The 19951-nt window shown below is 49.8% G+C and overlaps 1 protein-coding gene across 7 annotated transcripts in view; it reads left to right on the top strand.

Moving 5' to 3' along the window:
• The window catches only part of TOM1L2 (target of myb1 like 2 membrane trafficking protein), a 130797-nt gene that overhangs the window by 92522 nt on the left and 18324 nt on the right, over nucleotides 1-19951 (top strand). For all 7 annotated transcript variants that reach the window (XM_008010566.3, XM_037987268.2, XM_008010564.3 and 4 more), the window contains 5 exons: nucleotides 2239-2355; nucleotides 12226-12359; nucleotides 14801-14849; nucleotides 15305-15428; nucleotides 18835-18952. In XM_008010566.3, coding sequence (XP_008008757.1) covers nucleotides 2239-2355; nucleotides 12226-12359; nucleotides 14801-14849; nucleotides 15305-15428; nucleotides 18835-18952 — 542 coding nt within the window. The remainder of the gene's footprint in view (nucleotides 1-2238; nucleotides 2356-12225; nucleotides 12360-14800; nucleotides 14850-15304; nucleotides 15429-18834; nucleotides 18953-19951) is intronic.

The raw sequence follows: 19951 nt of genomic DNA, 5'->3' as shown, positions 1-19951 counted from the left end.
TCTCGGCCTCCCAAAGTGCTGGGATTACAGGCTTGAGCCACCGCGCCCGGCCTATATTTACCAAATTCTTATTTACTATTTGCGACAATGTCGTGACTGTGGAACCTCACTGAAGCAGAGGGGTCAAGCAGTGTGTGTGTAGGGAGGGCAGTGTTATGTCGTGTTCCTCACACTTCCCTGCTAGCTCTGAGCAGGGAGTAAGAGAGGAGGAGGAGTGAACTTGAAGCCCCCAGGGCCTGGGTGTGAGCCCCCTGCTGTGCTGCTCACTGTAGGCTTCAGTCAGGACATTTAACCCCGGTCTCCCATCAGTAGAACAGGTGATCTGTTACCCCACCAGGCAGGTGTGGGCTTGACAGATGGAAAAGGTCCTCATGGTGGCTGCTACCCAAGTGCTGTGGGGAAGGTCTCTGGCTCTTGGCCCTGCTTCTATGGGCAGAACTGTGCCCTTCCTGCTCTGAGGGAAGGCAGAAAATGTTTGAAGTTGGACAGTTACTGAGCCCCTTCACTGACTCACAGTGTGGGAAGTGCTTGGGAAGGCCCTCCTAGTAGCCATAAGATGCTGGGTCTGGAGGGTCTGGGCATAGGTAGCACAGGAGCCCTGAGGCCTGTTGCCCCTTGGGGAGCCGAATGCAGGCAGAGATAGGCAGGTCAGTACCCAGCCTGGCCAAGAGGACCCAGGGCTTCAGAGTCCACCAGGTGGCTACCCATAGCCTTCCTGGACCTTCCTAGCCAGAAACCTCTTCTCTCTACCAAGACTTTGAAGAAAACCCCTGGATCATCCACCAGACAGAACCAGAGGCTGACAAGAGCCTCTCGGGACCCAGACCATCTCCCTGGTAGACCATTGGTTGAGGTCTCCTGTCCCTGTCTCTATGCTGAGGGTATAAAGCACAACCCAGCTGAGTTCCTGCCCTAAGAAGCTAAGGGTCTGCTGAGCGAGGCCACTCACACAGGAGAGGCTGCTACAGCTGCAGTAGTGAAAGACGGCACAGCAAGTGGGAACCCGAGGAAGCGGGAGTGGTTGCTTCTACCTCAGAATGGGGTGGGGAGAGTCAGAAAAGGCTTCACTGAGCAGAGGAGTTGTCACTTAAGCTGGGTCACAGTGCAGGAAGAATGACATTACAGTTCCTCTCTCTGGACCTTTGAGCAGGAGCAAGGGCCGTACGTGTGTAGTAGAGAGCATAGCTGCATGCCAGGTGCCGCATGGGAACCTCACAGCAGCCTGGTGAGGTGTGGTGTTAGTGCCACCTTTCTGTAGGTGGGGAAACGAAGGCTCAGAGTGGCTCAGGTCCGGCTCTGGATGCTACTGCTGAGTCTTCCAGGGCTCCCTTCAGTGTCGTGTGCAGTTCTTTACCTCTGTCCAGCATTGTTTGGTCTCTTGTCACTGAGTGATGGGACCAATAAGCACTTCTATGCAGATTCTTCTGTGATACTTTACCGTGGGCGAGGAAAGTCCCTGTGGTTTCTGCAGATGCTTCGAGGGGGTTGAGGGAGTGAAGGGGCAGATCTGAGGCACAGGACTGAGGGCAAGGGGAGAAAGTGTTGATGTCTCTGTTGCTGGAGAGGAGCCTCGGGCCTTGGCCCAGTCCAGGCTTTGGGATCGCTGATGGGCAGCTTGGATATTTTTCAAGGGGCTATGTTACCATGTAGGGAGCTGGGTGGGGAAGGTGTCTGCCCTGTGGTCTTCCCCTGTTCTTCTCTCATTCTTGCCACAGCAGAAAAGTGCTGTTGACACTGCCCAGCCTCTCAGAGGATCCTAGTGTTTAGATATAAAACTCCTAGGAACAGAGTCTATAACTCAGAGCTTCGTAGAATAGGATCTCAGCTCTGAAGGGATCTCAGAGCTCCTGCCCTCCTGCACTTGGATTTTAAAGAGCAGGAACGGAAGCCCTGAGAGCTTCAGCTTCTACTCAAGTTCCCATGATGGGAGAGCCGAGACAGAGAGCCAGCTTGGTGCATTCCTGACACTGAGCCCTTCACTACGTGGTACTGCTTTCGTGTCACATTAAGAGAGGCACAACAGACTGTTGGTAGCAGGGCCCATTCAGCTCTCTCAGAGCTGACAGGCAGGCCAGAGGGAGATGAGAAGGTGGCCTCTGCCATGTGCACTCAGAAGGGCGACCCAGATCTCCCAGTGAGAGGGATTGTCACTAGCCTAGGAGCAAGCTGATTCTGATATTGCAAGTGCAGGCTGACTGACCTTTCCTTCCTGCTTTCCTTCCTCGTGGCCCCCACCAGATTGCCAGGCTGCGGAGTGAACTGGACGTCGTCCGAGGAAACACAAAAGTCATGTCTGAGATGTTAACAGAAATGGTCCCTGGACAGGAGGATTCATCTGATCTGGAGTTGCTACAGGTGAGTCGTCTTGCAGAAGCACTTGGCCTGTGGTGGCAGCTCTACCACTATACACTGTTGGAGGATCCCACCCAGGGACATAGTGGCGAGGTGGGACTGGTCCAGTGGCTCTGTTGTTGATAGTCCATGTGAGCACACACGCAGCCTCACGTTGCCTACGGACAGGCAGAGGCCAGTACCATTGTCTCTCTTTTTTATATTCCTTAATAATATTTTTTCCCGATTATAAAATGCCAGTTGCAGAATACATGCTGCCAGAAAGAAAGAGAAAGCACAGAGAAGAAAATAATAACTTTCTTTGACCACCGTAGGTGCTTTGATGTATTTTCTTTCTGACTTTTTTGTAGGTTTATTTTCAGTGTAGTTGAGCTTGTACTCTATCTGTATTTTGGTCCCTTAACATCATGTTTTGCAGGAGGGCCTGTTCAACCTTGACTGTGCACAGGAGCCCTTCTAGTGGCACCTCACCCCCAAGGTATCCTGAGACTGAGATCAAGTGTGATGCTCCCGTTCTTTTCCCTAACAGTGAGGATTCCCAGGCATATTGTGGTTGGCCATTGCACACTGGCCTCCCCACCTCTGGACAGCCCATGGATCTGGGGGCATGGCAGAAAGAGGTCCAGGAGTGGGTGGCCTGCAGCCTACCCCTGAGACCAGGATCAAGGCCCCTACCTCAGGCCTGTTTCCCAGGGCAGCTAGGTCCAGAGCCAGTACCCAGATCTCCACCACAGCCAGCCTCAGATGACCCTGGCATTTGCAGAAAATGTCAGTGGTACTGCCCTTAGAAGCAGTGACCTTCTGGAGGGTGGAAAAAGGATGCTGTGAACTGCAAGGGCCCATACACTTTTCAACGGGAGGCAAGATGCTTGAGGGAACAGGTCAGGAGCCAGACTGACTTGGCAACCTGGCATGAGTGTCTTATGATACACCTGCTGCTGCCGTTGATACTGCTGTTGGTGTCCAGCCCTCCACTGTCAGTCTTGGTCCCCAAGTGCTACACCTTCTACCCTGCTGCTGGCACATGCGTGCCGCCTGTGAAGGCCCTGTCCTGGTCCCAGGTTGCTGCTTATTGTGCCCCCTTCCTACTCCAAAGCCATCAGCTCTTATGGGGCTGAGGGTGGGTGGAGACCTGTTCTAGGCCTAACACAAAGCACAGTCCTGGGACACAGAGGAGCATGAACTGTGGTCCCTGCTCCGGAGGAGCTTGCAGCTGGGAAACAACTTGTCTCCATGTAACTACACCAGCCTGCTCTTGAAGCTGAGACAAGTACCCTTGGCCCAGCCCCAGTGAGAAGTCCTGAGTGGCCTCTCCCTAGTTCCTAGACCTCACTCCTGACACACCTGCATCAGACCAGGCTTGCCTCAGCTCAACAGATGCAGCTGAATATGTGCCACACTCCAGGGGACCTGGCTTCCCTTGAATGCATTGTCATTGGCCTCCATTCCCAGCCTGCAGGAAGGTTCGGCCAGGCGTTACCCAGATGCACAGGATTCTGAGGTCAGTCCAGAAACTGAGAAGGCCTCTTGAGGCAGCTTTGTGCTGTGTCAGCGTCGGAATTCCTGCTGACAGGGGGGTTTGCTCTGGATAGAGCTGTGCTCCTGGCAGCAGGGGGTGTGTTGAACAAAGCCAAGATGCTTCCAGACAGCCAGAGCAGACCCAGACAGCAGGAATACTTTGTGTGTTGGGGGGAGAAGGGGGTTTTGGTTTTTTTTTTTATTTGGTTTTTGGGTTTTCTTTTTTTTTTTTTTTTTAAACAAGCCCATCAGCCAAGACAAACAGAACCTAATCTCCTGGCGTCAGCTCACAGTTTTCAAAAATAGGTTGCTTCCCATGACGTTTTCCTTCCCTCTGTTTTGTTCCAACTCCAAGCCTCCCAGCCCTCACTGCTATCTTATAAATCAAACAGAAAAAGAATGACTCTGGGTGCCAGTGGGAGGCTGTCCTTCCAGCACAGGAGATTCAGGAGCTGGGCAGCACTGTGGACAGCCGTGAACAGACACAGCCCTCCAGGCTGGTTGGCTGCACGTCTCCGCCATCCCTGACATCTTCCCTCCCCTTCTTCCCCTGGCAGTCAGAAGCCAGCAGGCAGGGTCTCCCAGGGGTCAGAGCCACACTGAACCGCCAGCCTTCCATGTGGAGAAATACCACTGTCTGCTTGGAAAGTGCTGGAATCAGAATGTGTCCCCAGGACCCTCCATCAAGCTGGAGGGCAGCCAGAGTGCTCGGGGCAGAGAAGTGCAGAGCTGAGAGTGCTGGCTAGGCCATGGAAACAAACAACCCAGATGTTCCCACCAACAGAAGCTGCTTCCAGTTCAAGTATAAATTGCTGGGGTAGGAGGTGGGGGGAATAGGAAGAGAGGTAATTGGTGGTGTCAGCCCCAGGATGATCATAACTGTGGGCAGGTTATGTCCCGGTTGCCTCCTGCACATCGCAAAGCACTTTTGGGTGTAGCTTCCTGCAGTAAAGCAAGAGCAGCAGGGAAACTTGACAGTGTGAGCTATTTGCCTGCAGACTCATGGGTATGTGGCTGGTATTTGAGGAGAGGCTGAGGCCACTCTAGCACCCTGTGCTGTCAGCGTAGCTGGAGCCTCTGAGGAGAAGGAAGGCAGGGTGCCCAGGGTGAACACAGCAACTCCTCCTCTTGAGCTATGTGTCAAATCCTCCACTCTCTGAATTGGGAGAGACCTGCCAGGAAGTTGGTTCAGCTCTACACCTGTGTTCAGATTTCTTCCACAGCATCTTGTCTACTGGGTCTTTCTGCACATCCCCAATGACAGGCTATTCACAGCAGCCCACTTGCTTTCAAATGGACATCTTGGTTAGACTTTGGGCAGCAGCACAGCAGACATACATATTACACAGGCCTATGAATTAATGCCTTCCCATCCATCCCCTCCCAGTGATGAGCTGGGTGATGCTAGGTAAGTCACCAGTCATCTCCAGGCCCTCTTCTCCTCTCTAGACTGGAGTGATCACTCACACCTTGGCAGGGCCTGGAGCAGGGCTGGGCTTAGGTAAGGCCTCACAAATCCTAGCTTTCATGACTGTTGTTAGAAAGCCTTTCACACATTGATCTAAAGTGTGTCTCCCTGTAACCTTGATCCTGATCTGTCTTCTTAGACACTAGAACAAGACTAATTCCTCTTTCACGTGGGTAGATCCTTAAATATTTGAAGATTGTCATAAGCCACACCCACTGCCCAGTCTCCACATGGAACAAATGTTGCAGTTGGCAGCCCACCATGGGGATGGATAGGCAGTTCTTCACAAGAGGCAGACATTATAAAATGGAGAGTTTCCATCAGCTGAAAACCCTGCTGCGTCACTTCTCGTCTGGTGGTTAAGCCTATCTTTGTCATCCTGTGCAAGGACCTTTAGGTCTGGGCCCAAAATTCAAGACACTGCATCTGTCCCTGCTAAAGTGCATGCCCTTACCTGCAGAAAACCTGAGTTTGGTTTTCTGGGATCTTTAAAGATTGCGATTCTGTCATCCAGTGCCCTCTGTCTCTCCCAATTTAGCATTTTGAGCTTAGTCTTCAATGAATGACTTTTAATTAATACAATGATGCCAAAAATATATGTTCTTCTGTGGCCATTCATCAGCATCAGATAATAACAGAGGCCTCCTCCTCGTTTCTCCAAGTAGCAGATGGTGTATCTCCTCTTGCTTCTTGCATCTCATTTCAATAAAGACAGAATGGCCAAGGCCATTTTCTCTAGAGAAATCTGGTTTATTCTACATATTTAACTTCTTTATTCCCCTTTCTCATCAACAAAGACTTTCTTCTCCCTCCCATCTTTGCAGCAACAGAAAACAGATCTTCAGGACCTTATTCCCTGTTCTTCAAACTTGTGGAGGGCTCAGAGGAAATCCATAAAGATGATTAAAAGACTGTTGTGTGAGGTAGGGATGAGAATGTCCCTTGAAGAAAAGATAAAGGCATTGGGATTAATTAGATAGAAAAGAGAGGATATTTACCAAGGTGTTCTAATAGATGGAGGGCTTTTGTACAAGTGACCAGCTGTTCTTCCCTCTGTTGAGGACCAGAAATAGGAGAAGGCCAAAGCTGAAGTCGTCAACGTTTAGGAAATTCCTGTCCTGGCTGTTGCATAGTGAAAAGGGTGACCTGAGCAAGCAGTAGGCTCTCCGTTGTCTTAGGCCCAAAGAGGATCACTCTGTTTGAGTGATTTGGAGGTGGAGGAAGCAGAGGAAAGTCTCCCAAGTGAGCCTACTGAGGGTCTGGCTGTGATGACACCACGGAGGACATGCAGGTGGCCACCTGGCACTGTGGTAGCAAAAGTCTTAACATTTGGCCCTCCTCTCACCTTCTGTCCTTTTTTTTCTTCCTTTTTTTTTTTTTTTTTGAGAAGGAGTCTCGCTTTGTCACTGACACTGGAGTGCAGTGCCATGATCTTGGCTTACTGCAACCTCTGCCTCCTGGGTTCAAGCGATTCTCCCGCTTCAGCCTCCCAAGTAGCTGGGATTACGGGCACCTTCCATCATGCCCGGCTAGGATTTTTAGTAGATACGGGGTTTCACCATGTTGGCCAGGCTGGTCTTGAACTCCTGACCTCAGGTGATCCACCAGCCTCAGCCTCCCAGAGCGCTGAGATTATAGGTGTGAGCCACCACGCATGGCCTTTTCTTCCTTTTTGAAACAGATGTAAAAGACTGAAGTCAAGAGATGATAAAGCTTTCTCTGTGTGGAGAACCCTGGAAATCCCTGAAGTGGAAGCCCCAAGTCGTAGTCTCTGGGCCTGTCTTTAGCATAGCTCTTTGGAAAGCCATCGGGATGCTTCTCCAGAATTGGAGCATAGAGGCCCTGCCTGTGGGGTTGGGAGCTATCTAACCCACCACCCCAGTGGGAAGGCTGTGGGGAAGAGGCAGCAAACACAAGGCCAGAGCAGATGTTCCTGGTGCTGACTATTGATGAGATCACTGCCTTCTGTGCCCTTGGGGCTCATTCTTCCTCCAAGCCGAGGTCACAATGTTAGAGCCTCAGAAATCATCTAATACTTGCCAAACTTTTTAAAAAAGTAATGGAGGCCAGGCACAGTGATTCACACCTGTAATTCCAGCACTTTGGGAGGCTGAGGCAGGTGGATCACTTGAGGTCAGGAGTTCGAGACCAGCCTAGCCAACATGGTGAAACTCTATCTCTACTAAAAATACAAAAATTAGCCGGGCATGGTGGCAGATGCCTGTAATCCCGGCTACTTGGGAGGCTGAGGCAGGAGAGTTGCTTGAACCTGGGAGGCGGAGGCTGCAGTGAACTGAGATCATACCACTGCACTCCAGCCTAGGTGACAGAGCAAGACTCCATCTCAACAAATCAAATAAATAAATAAATAAATAATGGCTGGGCCCGGTGGCTCATACCTGTAATCCCAGCACTTTGGGAGGCTGAGGCGGGTGGATCACAAGGTTAGGAGATCGAGGCCATCCTGGCTAACACGGTGAAACCCCGTCTCTATTAAAATACAAAAAATTAGCCAGGCATGGTAGCCAGCGCCTGTATTCCCAGCTACTCAGGAGGCTGAGGCAGGAGAATGGGATGAACCCAGGAGGTGGAGCTTGCAGTGAGCCGAGATCACGCCATTGCACTCCAGCCTGGGCGACAGAGCAAGACTCCGTCTCAAAAAATAAATAAATAATAAATAAATAAATAAATAAATAAATAAATAAAGTAATGGAACCTTTTCCTCCACAAATAAAATTTTACAGTGAATGGCAGCGTTTGAAATGGAGAAAAGCAGAGCAGCCCCAGCTGCCCTGGCCCCGTGCCATGGAGGCTGCTGCAGCATGTCAGTGGCCCTCTGCAGAAGAACTTCCTCATGAATGCAGCCCCCTTGTTTTACACAGGGAGAAGCAGGCCTGCAGAGGACTGGAGACTTGGAGAGTGTGTCCAGTCACGGGCTACTTGCTGCCTGCAGCTTGGTCCCCAGCACCCAGCTGGGGCTAGGGCTCTGTGGGAGAGACTGACATCAATCCCTGCTCCCTTCCATCAGGCTGCCGGTGCTTGGAGTATTTGTAGCCATGTTTCTGAGACACTTCCTACTGTCTACTGAGGAATCTGGTTTGGTTCTCCTCTAAATCCAGTGAACCACCCACGAGGCCTACTCTTTGTTTTGGGGCTTCTGCTGTGTGGAGTGCAGATGGGGGCTGGTCACCCCTTGCTGGAGGTTTTTCTAGAGGGGCTCTGATGACAGACTGGAGTGTGTTGAATGCTGTGGGAGTCTTGAGGAGGGTGGGATGGTGGGGGATCCCCAGAAAACACTGTATGTGAACGGGAAGATGAATAAATGGGAAGTATGTGTTAAAGCTGGCACTGTAAAATGTTAATGATACAATCTAGGTGACAGGCATATGGTGTCTGTCCACTGTAAAATTCTTCCTGTTTTGCTGTATGTTTGAAAATTTTTGTGACAAAATCCTGAGGTGGGGAAATATCCTGAGGCCTTGAAGGATGAGTAGGAGTTTGTTTGATGGAAAAGGAAATAAGGGACATTGTAGGTAGATGGCCAACTTCTCAGGAGCCCTTGAGCAATGTGGCAAGTGCCTGAGGCCTCCTATATCCTGGAAAGTCTGAGGTGTGTTTGAAGATGGCCTATGGGCCTTAGGTGCTGATGCCCCAGTCTTCTGGAGGGTAACTTGGATCTATTTCCCACAACATGCTCCCCACACTCCCCTGGCTTGCAGGTCCTGTGCCTTATGATTGGCCTGCAGCTTGAAGGAGAAGTGATTGACGTTTTTCTTTCCCCCTCCTTAACCAAGGACAGCCAGGGCTTGCTGCTAGGCCACAAGCCCCAGAGGCCATACTTTCTTGTAATGTGCCTGTTTGCAGGAGGGGGTGGGTCCTGAGCTAGGACTTGAGATCCTTTTGCTCATCAGAGATTTTCCACAGACACCTGGAGTGCTAGAGCAAGGAGGAGCTCAGCAGTGCCTGGCCTGGTCCTCATGTGTTTTGGCATGTCTGCATCCCTGGGGAGGAGACCCATACGGTGGCCTGGAACAGTCCATGGCAGAGCAGAGAGACAGAAGTTTGTTTGACCTGTTTTCTCTGTCCTACTGCCCAGCCTGTCTTTTCCATCCTGCACACTTTTGCTAGGTCTTCCTCTGGTACTTCTTCCAAAGTGCGGGGTAAATATGCTGCCCAAGTGTTGGCCACCTATCCTTTTTTTCTTTTAGGAAGCAGGGGAGGATGGTCTGTCAAAGTTAACCTAAATCTATGCTCCCCTGTCAGCCCTGAACAGAGATGCTCACTGCGTTTTAACAATCTATTAGAAATACTATGATTATTTTAATTGTTCACTTCTGTCCTAGCTGTTGGAATCCTTCACATGATCTAATGTGATTGCTTCTTTCATAAGTTTGGACATTTTTATTTTGTTTTTGTTTGTTTTAATGTTAAGGGCCTGGCTTTATCAGCATCACTCCTGAGCATGCTTCATTCTGTAATGAGTGTTTCCCCTGCATTGTTGGTTTTCCTGTGTACAGTAATTGTGACTGGGTTTTGACCTGTGAGTGTCCATTGGTGCCTGTGGCCATTATTGCCTGGCAATCCAGACCACATCTGGCAGGCCCCGAGGCCCAGGCGGCTTCTTGAGAGCCCCTCTCCTGCCTGGCCTGGGGACATGAGCCATTCACAACAGAAGACAGTGGACATTTTGTGGAGTTTTCTCTTTACTAGATAGCAGTGTCCCCTGCAATTAAGATCCAGTATTCACCTCTTCTTATTAATTCTAGCACTTATCTGTATGTTTATAAGTGCTTACTGCTGGTTCAGTGGGGCCTGGGATGAGTCCTAGAGAGGGAAAATTAGATCCTGGATGAACAAAAATTCCCGATTCTCTGAGTGAAGAGTGCTCAGAAGACTGAGTGTATGTGAATAACTGAGCTGGTGGTTTGTGGGGACAAGAGTTCAGAATACTTGATTTTTTATTTTTATTTTTTGGAGACAGGATCTCACTCTGTTCCCCAGGCTGGAGTGCAGTGGTGCAATCTCGGCTCACTGTAGCCTCTGCCTCCTGGGTTCAAGCAATTCTCCCACCTCAGCCTCCTGAATAGCTGGGATTACAGGTGCACGCCACTGTGCCCAGCTAATTTTTGTATTTTTTCAGAGAGATGGGGTTTTACCATGTTGGCCAGGCTAGTCTCAAACTCCTGACCTCAAGTGATCCGCCTCCCTCGGCCTCCCAGAGTGCTGGGATTACAGGCATGAGCCACCGCACCAGCCTCTGAATACTTTAGAGTCATTAATTCTCTCAGAAGTACTTGGGGAGTGCCTCCCATGTGTCAGTCATGGGTACCAGGGAAATGCCTTCTCTGCCCTCAAGGAGCTTCAGTCTAGAGGGGAAGGCACATAAGAAGCCCAGCCCCTGTGTGAGTGCTGTGTTGCAGGATACCAGGGACATACAGGGGGGATGCCTTTGATTCCCCACTTGGCTTGATTGACCACCTGTGTGATATGTTCGGCAGATGATTACTGGGCTTTTTCACTGTGTGGCTCAGTGCAGGGCTTGAGGGCATCCTTGAGTGGATAAATGGCAACACCCCCTCAAGAGTTTATGATGTGGTAGGAAGGAAGACCCTTTAGCCAAGCTAGCCAGATTATGAGACAATATGAGGAACTAAAAAGAGGTTACCATGTCTCCTGTGAATAAATCAGTTACTTCTACCAGAAACGGTTTCAAAATGAAGTTGTTTTGAAGCTGAGCTGTGAGAACGAGGGGCTTATCTTTCATGTCTTATCTTCTTAACTCACTGGCACCCTCCAGTGCCCAGGTAGGTGGGGACAGCATCTCTCTCTGCTTTAACCCTGTATGGCACACTGGGACTTGGCGCTTTGGTCACAGGCAGTTCCTGTAGTCAGAGATGCTTGGGGGCCAGCCTGGCAGGGTTGCCAGCTCCCTCCTCTGTAGCATCCTCAGTCTGGCATCGAGATGGCAAGGGGCCTGGCAGGAATTGAGGGAGCTCTATAAGCAAATTTGAACAAGGGCATCAGTAAGTCTGCTCTTCCGGAACAGGGAAGGTTCATGGAAGCCAGGCCATAAAGTGCTAAGGCTCTGTCATCAGGGGGATGTTGCTTCTAAGGGTAGAGAGGGCTCTAGTGGCAACTGGGGTGTGCGAATGTCCTCTTTTGGCCAGCCAGGGAGCTGCCTGGGCTTCTGAGGCCTCGGCAAAGCGGCAGACATGCCACCAAAATATACCTAATGCAGTCATAAAATACACTCCCGCTATTGCTGGGAGTGTAAGTAGACTGATGTCATCTTTCCGGAGTGCCTTTTACTATTACTAATTGATGTTATAAATGACCATACCCTTTCACCTAGAAATTTCCCTCCTAAGGAACTCCTCCTATGGAAGTGCTAGCCCAAGTGCATATGCATGTTTGTGTACAGGTGTTCGTTGCTGCATTATTTGGGTTGGCCACAGAAAGAGAGACCACAACCTAAATGTCCAGCAATAGAAGAATGGCGAGATCCATAGTGAAACACACAAAGGAATGAGGCAGTCTGTACCCAGTGACAGGGAATGGTGTCTGGAATATTTTGTTGAGAAAAAGCAATCTGAAGAGAATCACATTTTAATATTTTTTAATGATTTGTACAAGCATGTACTTGTATACGTACAACAGTATGTCCGTCTGGACATTTGTCTGCTGAAAAAGTACTTGCTTCCTCTGGGGAAGGACGGGCAGGCAGTGAAGAGGGAACTTCTACTTTGAATTCGGCACATGTCTGGTTTTATGAACAAGTATGTACTCCTTTTGTGACTTTTAAGAATCAGTACAGATTTTTTCAAAGGAAATAGAATGTGACAAAAAGCACACCCAGCAGGCTACCCAGAGGTGCATGTGTTCCCTAGGAGCTGAACAGGACCTGCCGGGCCATGCAGCAGCGCATCGTGGAGCTCATCTCCCGCGTGTCCAACGAGGAGGTCACCGAGGAGCTGCTGCATGTGAACGACGACCTCAACAATGTCTTCCTTCGCTATGAGAGGTGGGAGCCGGATTTCTTTCTTTTTTTTTCCCCTTGAAAAGATTGTTGCCATAACAGAGGGATTTCTTTCATAAACAAAGGAAAGAGAAGGAGAGGGAGAGAGATTAGAGTTGGAAAATACTCATCAGAGATGCTAATTTGTTCCCGGCTGACAGGGAAAATGCTTCTTGTCCTCCTGGGAACCGAGCAGCAGAAGCAGCAGGAAGTTGACGTGCAGAATTAGGCTCTGCCCTTTGTAAGCCTCAGGCTGCTCTGCCTTTCCCTACTGCCCCGCCACCCCCAGCCCCAGGGAGGGGTAGCACTTGGGGGGCTCTGGGTCCCAGAGCTGCTGCACCTGCTCCTTTGATGATCCTTTGAATTTGAAAAGGATTAAAGGGAAAAAAAAATCTCTACTAAGAAAAAGGATTTCCTCTTTCCCATCTTAAAAAAAAAAAAAGAAAGAAAGGAAAAAAGCTTTTCCCTTTGCAAATGTCAGTGTTATCTAGAACATTCAGGGGAAGCAGGCGGGTATAAGTGCTGGAATGCTGCTGCTTAGGGAAGCATGCACACATTCATTTCAGTTCTTTTGCAGCCAAATCATTTTTGGGTTTGAGGTAACAAACTTGCAAATTCTTTTTTATTTCCAAAGCCTTCCTTCAGGACAAAGCCCAAAATGTCTTATTTAGACCTAGTTTTAAATAGGAGGAATAATGGCAAGCACAGTTCCCATCTCATCACCTGATGGGAGCACACTGGGCTTTCACGAAGGACTCAGCATAAGGACCAGAAAGGACCATGATCAGGCCAGCCTTTTCCCCTTAAAGATGAGGCTTGAGAGGACAGGACAGTGGCTTGAGTCCCCCGCAGACCTGAGGTCCTGGTCCCCTCACACCCTACTGCTGGATTCATCAGGAGGACAAGGATCTGGCGTCAGTCAGGGTCAGAGGGACAGATGCTTGCATTTGCATTACCCTTTGGGGGCCTAAAGAGTGGTTTTGTTGTGACCGTCACAGCCTTGGGCCTTGTCTCATCTTTTGATTATGGAAGTACACACCAGTGGCTCTGTGCCCACCTGACAGGCGAAGAAACCTCTGCAGTAAGTGTGGGGGGTCCCTGGGACCCCCAGTGCATCAGTTGAAGAACAGGAGCAGATCTGAGGAGACTTGACTCCCAGCCCGAGGCCCCTTTGTCTTGCCATGTGGTTGCAGTTTCTCCATGGTAAATGGGCTTGCATTTAACCTGTTAAATCTATTTAAGCCCTGCTAGAAAGCATAACAGGAGCTAACTAATATGGGTATTTTCACCCAACAGTCCCCCAGTCCCAGCATTACAAAGAATTCAGAGGCAAAGCCAGGGCTGGTGGCTAGAAGTGCTATCCTGGTTAGAGTGTCTTTGATGATAGTCATTGTTCGTTGAAGATGAGTGTGGGAAAGTTACCCCAAGATTAAAATTGTTTCAGATGTATTAATATTCCTGTTCTCCTTGTAGACCACTGTTGAAAAAACACACAAGTGTTTTTGAAAACCACAGTGGACACTCACTGCCTACCCAGATCATTCCTCCTGGGGATCCCTTGTCACCAGATGCTGACCCCAGCAAGTTGGGAGACAGAAGTGGAGCGGCCTAACTCACTAAAGCTGGGTGTCTAAGGCTCCAGCTGGAAAGTCTCTTAGCTACCGCTGCCCGTGGCATTTGGAGTTTTTAAATATGATGCAGAACATAATCTGTTCTGCCCCACCCCAACACACACCTCATTACTACTCTTCCATTCCCCACCTGACATAAGGATGACCTGGCCTTCGACAGTTGCTCAAAGCCAAGTCCCCTGCACTGCCCGATTGGGTGCGGAAGACACTCACTCCACCCTTCTAGCAGTCCTTCGATGATTGGCCCAGGCCTCTCTGTAGCAGCTACTGGCGAGCATTTCCCCAGGCCACAGTCAGGGCCATGCATCTACCTTCCTCCTACTGGTGCCCACCCTATGCATGCCCCAACCCCTTTCCCCAGAGATTCAGTTGGGAGCATGTTAGGAACACTAGCTGGGCACTTCTCAACACAGCCCTGTGAAGTAGGGAGTCTGCAGCTACTGCCTGGCGTTGTAAACATTGGAGAGCTCCAAGGTAAGGGGGTTAAGCCACCCTCCCTCCAGGGACAAGAGGAGCTCTCTGGGCCCAGGTGTGTGAGGAGAGGCTGGGGACACTCACAATGACCTCCATGATGGGCTAGCCACCACCCCTTTCTGATGCCCATTCAGAGTGCTGGGTGAGAGGCTGATCCTCTCAGGGGGAGCCACACACACAGAGGAAGCCGTGGCAGAGTTGATATATGGTTTCACTCCCTAGCCCCCAACTAGGACTGGCTGGTCTTGGTCCCAGAGGTTCTTCATAGGACTAGTGAGCACCCCACAGGCCCATATCACAGGCATCCTCTCTCCTTACTTCTGCTTTCCCTTCCCCCGTTAGGTTCGAACGATACAGGTCTGGCCGATCGGTTCAAAATGCCAGTAATGGAGTAAGTATTCCTTCAGAATCCTCTCATCTCCTGAGGCCAGACCTACCCCTCCACGTTTTGGAGGCTGGAGAGACCTCCAGTTTTTCTAACTGTGGTTGAAATATTTGGGAAATTGAAGAGCAAGCTTTGGTTGATGGGACACTAGGGCAGAGCTAGCAGGCACCCCTGATGGGAGGGTGGCAAGGAAGCTCTAAGTCTGTAGCTCCCAGGACTGTCACTGTTGACTCAGCAACCCCTCCTTCTACTGGGGAGGGGGAGGAGGCAGTGGGCAGGGCTCACTGACATCAAGGGCCACCATGGACCTGGAAGGCAAATGGGGAAAGTGACCTTGCTTCTGTACTAGAGCAGTGCTGATGCTTTTCTTCTCAGAACCCTGCACAGTTGCCTTGCTAGCTTCTACCTCAGAGCCTGACTCCAGGGTTCTGGGGCTCATGGCCAATCTCACATTCTGACAGGTACTGAACGAAGTGACTGAAGACAACTTAATAGACCTGGGGCCAGGGTCTCCAGCCGTGGTGAGCCCGATGGTGGGGAACACAGCGCCCCCATCTTCCCTCTCCTCCCAGCTTGCAGGCTTGGGTGAGTGTCTCATAGGGACAAAAGGGCCTACCGACTTCCTACCATTGGCCTCCCTTGCAGGCCACCTCTCTTTCTTTCTTGGGAGACCCAAAGAGAGTCTTTTGGGAATACATGTGAAAGTGTATTCCTGAGTCCTAGCCAGTTGTACCACCTTACCTTCAATTCATACCTTTTTTCCCCCTAAATTTGAAGTTTAAAATCTGTGTTGGAAAGCAGGGATGGGGGACATTTCAAGGAATTAAAGAAAGGTCATGGCCGGGTGTGGTGGCTCATACCTATAATCCCAGCACTATGGGAGGCTGAGGTGGGTGGATCACCTGAGGTCAGGAGTTTGAGACCAGCCTGACCAACGTGGCAAAACTAGTCTCTAGTAAAAATACAAAAATTAGCTGGGCATGGTGAGTGCCTGCAATCCCAACTACTTGGAAGGCTGAAGCAGGAGAATTGCTTGAGCCTGGGAGGTGGAGGTTGCAGTGAGCTGAGATTGCGCATCATTGTACTCCAGCCTGGGCGACAGAGCAAGACACTGTCTCAAAAATAAAAAAAAAAGAAAAGAAAGGTCACCTGCCATGTTTTATATGGAACATTCTCTATGATTGAAGTAATTTCCTTTTCAGTATTAACTAGGTCAAGCCCGGGCTTATAATCCCAGCATTTTGGGAGGCTGAGGTTGGTGGGTCACTTGAGGCCAGGAGTTCGAGACCAGCTTGGCCAAAATAGTGAAACCCTTGTCTCTACTGAAGATACAAAAAAATTAGCCAGACTTAGTGGCGAGTACCTGTAGTCCCAGCTACGCGGGCGGCTGAGGCAGGAGAATTGCTTGAACCCCGGAGGCAGAGGTTGCAGTGAGCTGAGATCGCGCCATTGCACTCCAGCCTGGGGGACGACTCCATCTCAAAAACAAAACAAAACAAAACAAACAATCAATATTAACTAGGTCAAGGAGGGCAGATAGGTTTCAGCTCACTGGCTTCTTGGAACACAGGTTTGAGGAGGATGCTGAAGCCACATCAGGGCTTAGAAAAGTCTGTGATTGGCCAGGCGCGGTGGCTCAAGCCTGTAATCCCAGCACTTTGGGAGGCCAAGACGGGCGGATCACGAGGTCAGGAGATCAAGACCATCCTGGCTAACACGGTGAAACCCCGTCTCTACTAAAAAATACAAAAAAAAAAAAAAACTAGCCGGGCGACATGGCGGGCGCCTGTAGTCCCAGCTACTCAGGAGGCTGAGGCAGGAGAATAGCGTGAACCCGGGAGGTGGAGCTTGCAGTGAGCTGAGATCTGGCTACTGCACTCCAGCCTGGGCGACAGAGCGAGACTCCGTCTCAAAAAAAAAGAGAAAAGTCTGTGATTGATTGTCGATATCTACAGAGGGCTTGGAAACAGGAGGTAGCAGCACTGAAATATTTGCTCTCCTTGAACTGTACCATCAGCCTAAAGCAGTCCATTGTCTGGAACTTAAAAGAAACTCACCACTTTCTACTTTCCACAGTTCATTTAGTTTGTACATTCAAAGTGTGTATATGACTCTAGCGCATTGGTTATACTGAATGATACCAATTTATAACAAATGAAATTACAACATTGAAAGAATAAGCACGGCCCTCAAAATTCTTTCCTCTGTCTTGCTTTTCTGCTTTCCTTTTTAAAAAATATTTCTCTGTCTACCTTCCTTTCATTTGACTTGAGTTAAACTTCTAGTGGCTATCAGTTGCTGTAATTCTAGCTTCTCAATATTTCATATATTTATAGCCACTATTTCTGTATCAGAACAGATGTCTCTGCCTTCAGTCAGTCCAGCATACATGATGGCCAGATTTAATACTTAAAATTCAAATTGTCATGCCTGTAATCCCAGCACTTTGGGAAGCCGAGGCGGGTGGATCACCTGAAGTCAGGAGTTCGAAACCAGCCTGGCCAACATGGCAAAACCCCATCTCTACTAAAAATTGCAGTGAGCCAAGATCGTGCCACTTCACTCCAGCCTGGGCAACAGAGCAAGATGCCATCTCAAAAAAAAAAAAAAAAAAAAAATTCAAATTGGATTCTGCTACCTCTCTTCTTAAAAAAGGTCTAGTAGGCCAGGCATAGTGGCTCACGCCTGTAATCCCAGCACTCTGGGTAGCCAAGGTGGGCAGATTGCTTGAGTCCAGGAGTTCAAGACCAGCCTGGGCAACATAGCAAAACCTCATCTCTACTAAAAATACAAAACATTATCTGGGAGTGGTGGCCCACACCTGTAGTCCCAGGTACTCAGGAGGCTGCAGTGGGAGAATCTACTGAGCCCAGGAGGTCGAGGCTGCAGTGAGCTGAGATCGTGCCACTGCACTCCAGCCTGGGCACCCACAGTGAGACCCTGTCTCAAAAAAAAAAAAAAAAAAAAAAATGTGTAGTGTCCGCCAGGGGTTGTGGCTCACACTTGCAATCCCATCACTTTGGGAGGCCGAGGTGGGAAGATCACTTGAGGCCAGGTGTTTGAGACCAGCCTGGGCAACATAACGAGACCTTGTCTCTACAAAATAATTTTAAAACAGCTGGGCACGGTGGCACACGCCGCTAGTCCTAGCTACTTGGGAGGCCAAGGTGGGAGGATCACTTGAGCCTGGGAGGTCAAGGCTATAGTGAGCCATGATCATGCCAAGAGAGTAAGACTCTGTCTCTTAAAAAAAAAAAAAAAAAAAAAAAAAAAGGTCTAGTGTCTTCCCACCCACTCCTTTACTTGGCATTTGAGATATTACCAGCCACTTCCTCCACAAATCTCTTCCTGCGAGCACTGTTCACTTCACACAACCTGGCCTCCAAACCCTGTGCCTTTGTATCTGCCTTTCGCCTTCTCCCCATAGCATCCTCCCCCTTATCCTTACAGACCCCCTCTTGTGTTGATTTTGAGTCTTTCCTGATGTCTCAAGCCAAGCACTGCTGTGGCTTGTCTCTCACCCACTCTGAACTTCTTGAAGCTGAGGACCATATCAGATTCAATTTGGTCTACTCAAGATCTAGCTCTGAACATGGTGGGCGCGTAAGAAATATTTGCTGAATAAATAGATGCCCCAGGTCCTTCGACATTGTGATTGAGTTAATGAAGAGCCCAAACGAGAAGGGCATTATGGAAAATCTGCAGGTGCACTGGCGCCAGTCCCTGCCTTGTCACCCCGGCAGTCTCCCTTTTGTTAGGACCCTTTTGCCTCCTTGAGCAGTTTGAGGGGGCAGTGGCTGTCCCGTCCCCCATCTGGCCCACCCTGGCTCCTCTGGCATGTGGTGCACTGGGAGTACCAAGGAAAAGTCCCGCCCTACCCTCCCCATGAACCCTAAACCTGCCTGGCTGGCGTCCTAGCTCACGGGCCCTTCATCAGGTCTACAGTCTACATTTTGTTCTTATCTGCCACCCATTTGTTTTGTTGCCACAGACTTGGGGACAGAGAGCGTCAGTGGCACCCTCAGTTCACTCCAGCAATGTAATCCCCGTGACAGCTTTGACATGTTTGCCCAGACGAGAGGAAACTCCTTGGCTGAGCAGCGCAAGACGTATGTGGGGCCCCTTCTAGTGGCTTTCTAAAGATATTGGGGGGTTGACCCATGCCTAGTCACAGGCCAGCACAAAAAGTCATTTATTTACCATGTCCAGGACTGCCAGGAACTTTAAAGCATGGCTGTAAGGACTCGGCATTAGATGCAGATACTGAATTAACACCAACTGCCCACTGCCCCCTCCCCCCCACACAAACTCTCCTGCCCTTAGGGTTGATTGGAGTAGGATTTCTCCTGTCAGTTGTAAGAGACCGCTTTTCTCTTTCTTCCCTATGCTGCTGCTGCTGCAGACACCACCCTGCCTGGCCCCTCATCCACAGGAGAAGCTTGGAAGCAGGAGGCTGCAGCCATGCAGGGTGAACCCATTCCTTACAGCAAGGTTTTCCTGACTAAAATAAGTGGTCAGGGCAGAGGCTCGTCTGATAGCAGCTCTGGCTAGGATGAGCCATCTGGAATTCAGGGAGTTGATTTCAAAAGAGAGAATCCCTTGTATCTCAGGGAGGTGCTGTACATGTTTTGAGCTTTCTGTTCAGCCTAAAGGCGGGTGAGACACACTTTTTCCCACCTTTCCCAGGGACCCAGCATCTTGGTGCACTCAGCACCCTGAGTCCTGCTTGGGACTCAGCGGGGTAAGCAGAAACCCAAGGTCCCATGTACCCTTCACCAGCGAAAGTTGCTTGTAAAACAGATATAGCTAAAGGAGTCAGGGAGTGGAGGAAGACCTCCCCTAATCAGTGACAGTCCCAGGTCCCAGAGACTACCTTCCCTGTCAAATGCCACTGAGGCTGCTGCTTTTAAAATAAGAATTAATGTTACTTTGTGTTTATCTAGTCTTCCCTTTGAGGAGTATTAGGGCACTTTGGACACCCTGACATTGAGCTTCAGAGATGCTCAGTATTGTTACTCAAGACAGGGATATTTAGGTGCACAAAATCTAAGATCGCAGAGATTAGTGGCCCAGCCTGAGCTAGGACCCAGGCCTCCTAGCGTCCACTG

Source organism: Chlorocebus sabaeus, chromosome 16 (assembly GCF_047675955.1).
Source record: "Chlorocebus sabaeus isolate Y175 chromosome 16, mChlSab1.0.hap1, whole genome shotgun sequence".
Classification (NCBI taxonomy): domain Eukaryota; kingdom Metazoa; phylum Chordata; class Mammalia; order Primates; family Cercopithecidae; genus Chlorocebus; species Chlorocebus sabaeus.
The sequence above is the reverse complement of the archived record's forward strand: the minus strand, read 5'-3'. Positions and strand labels throughout refer to the sequence as shown.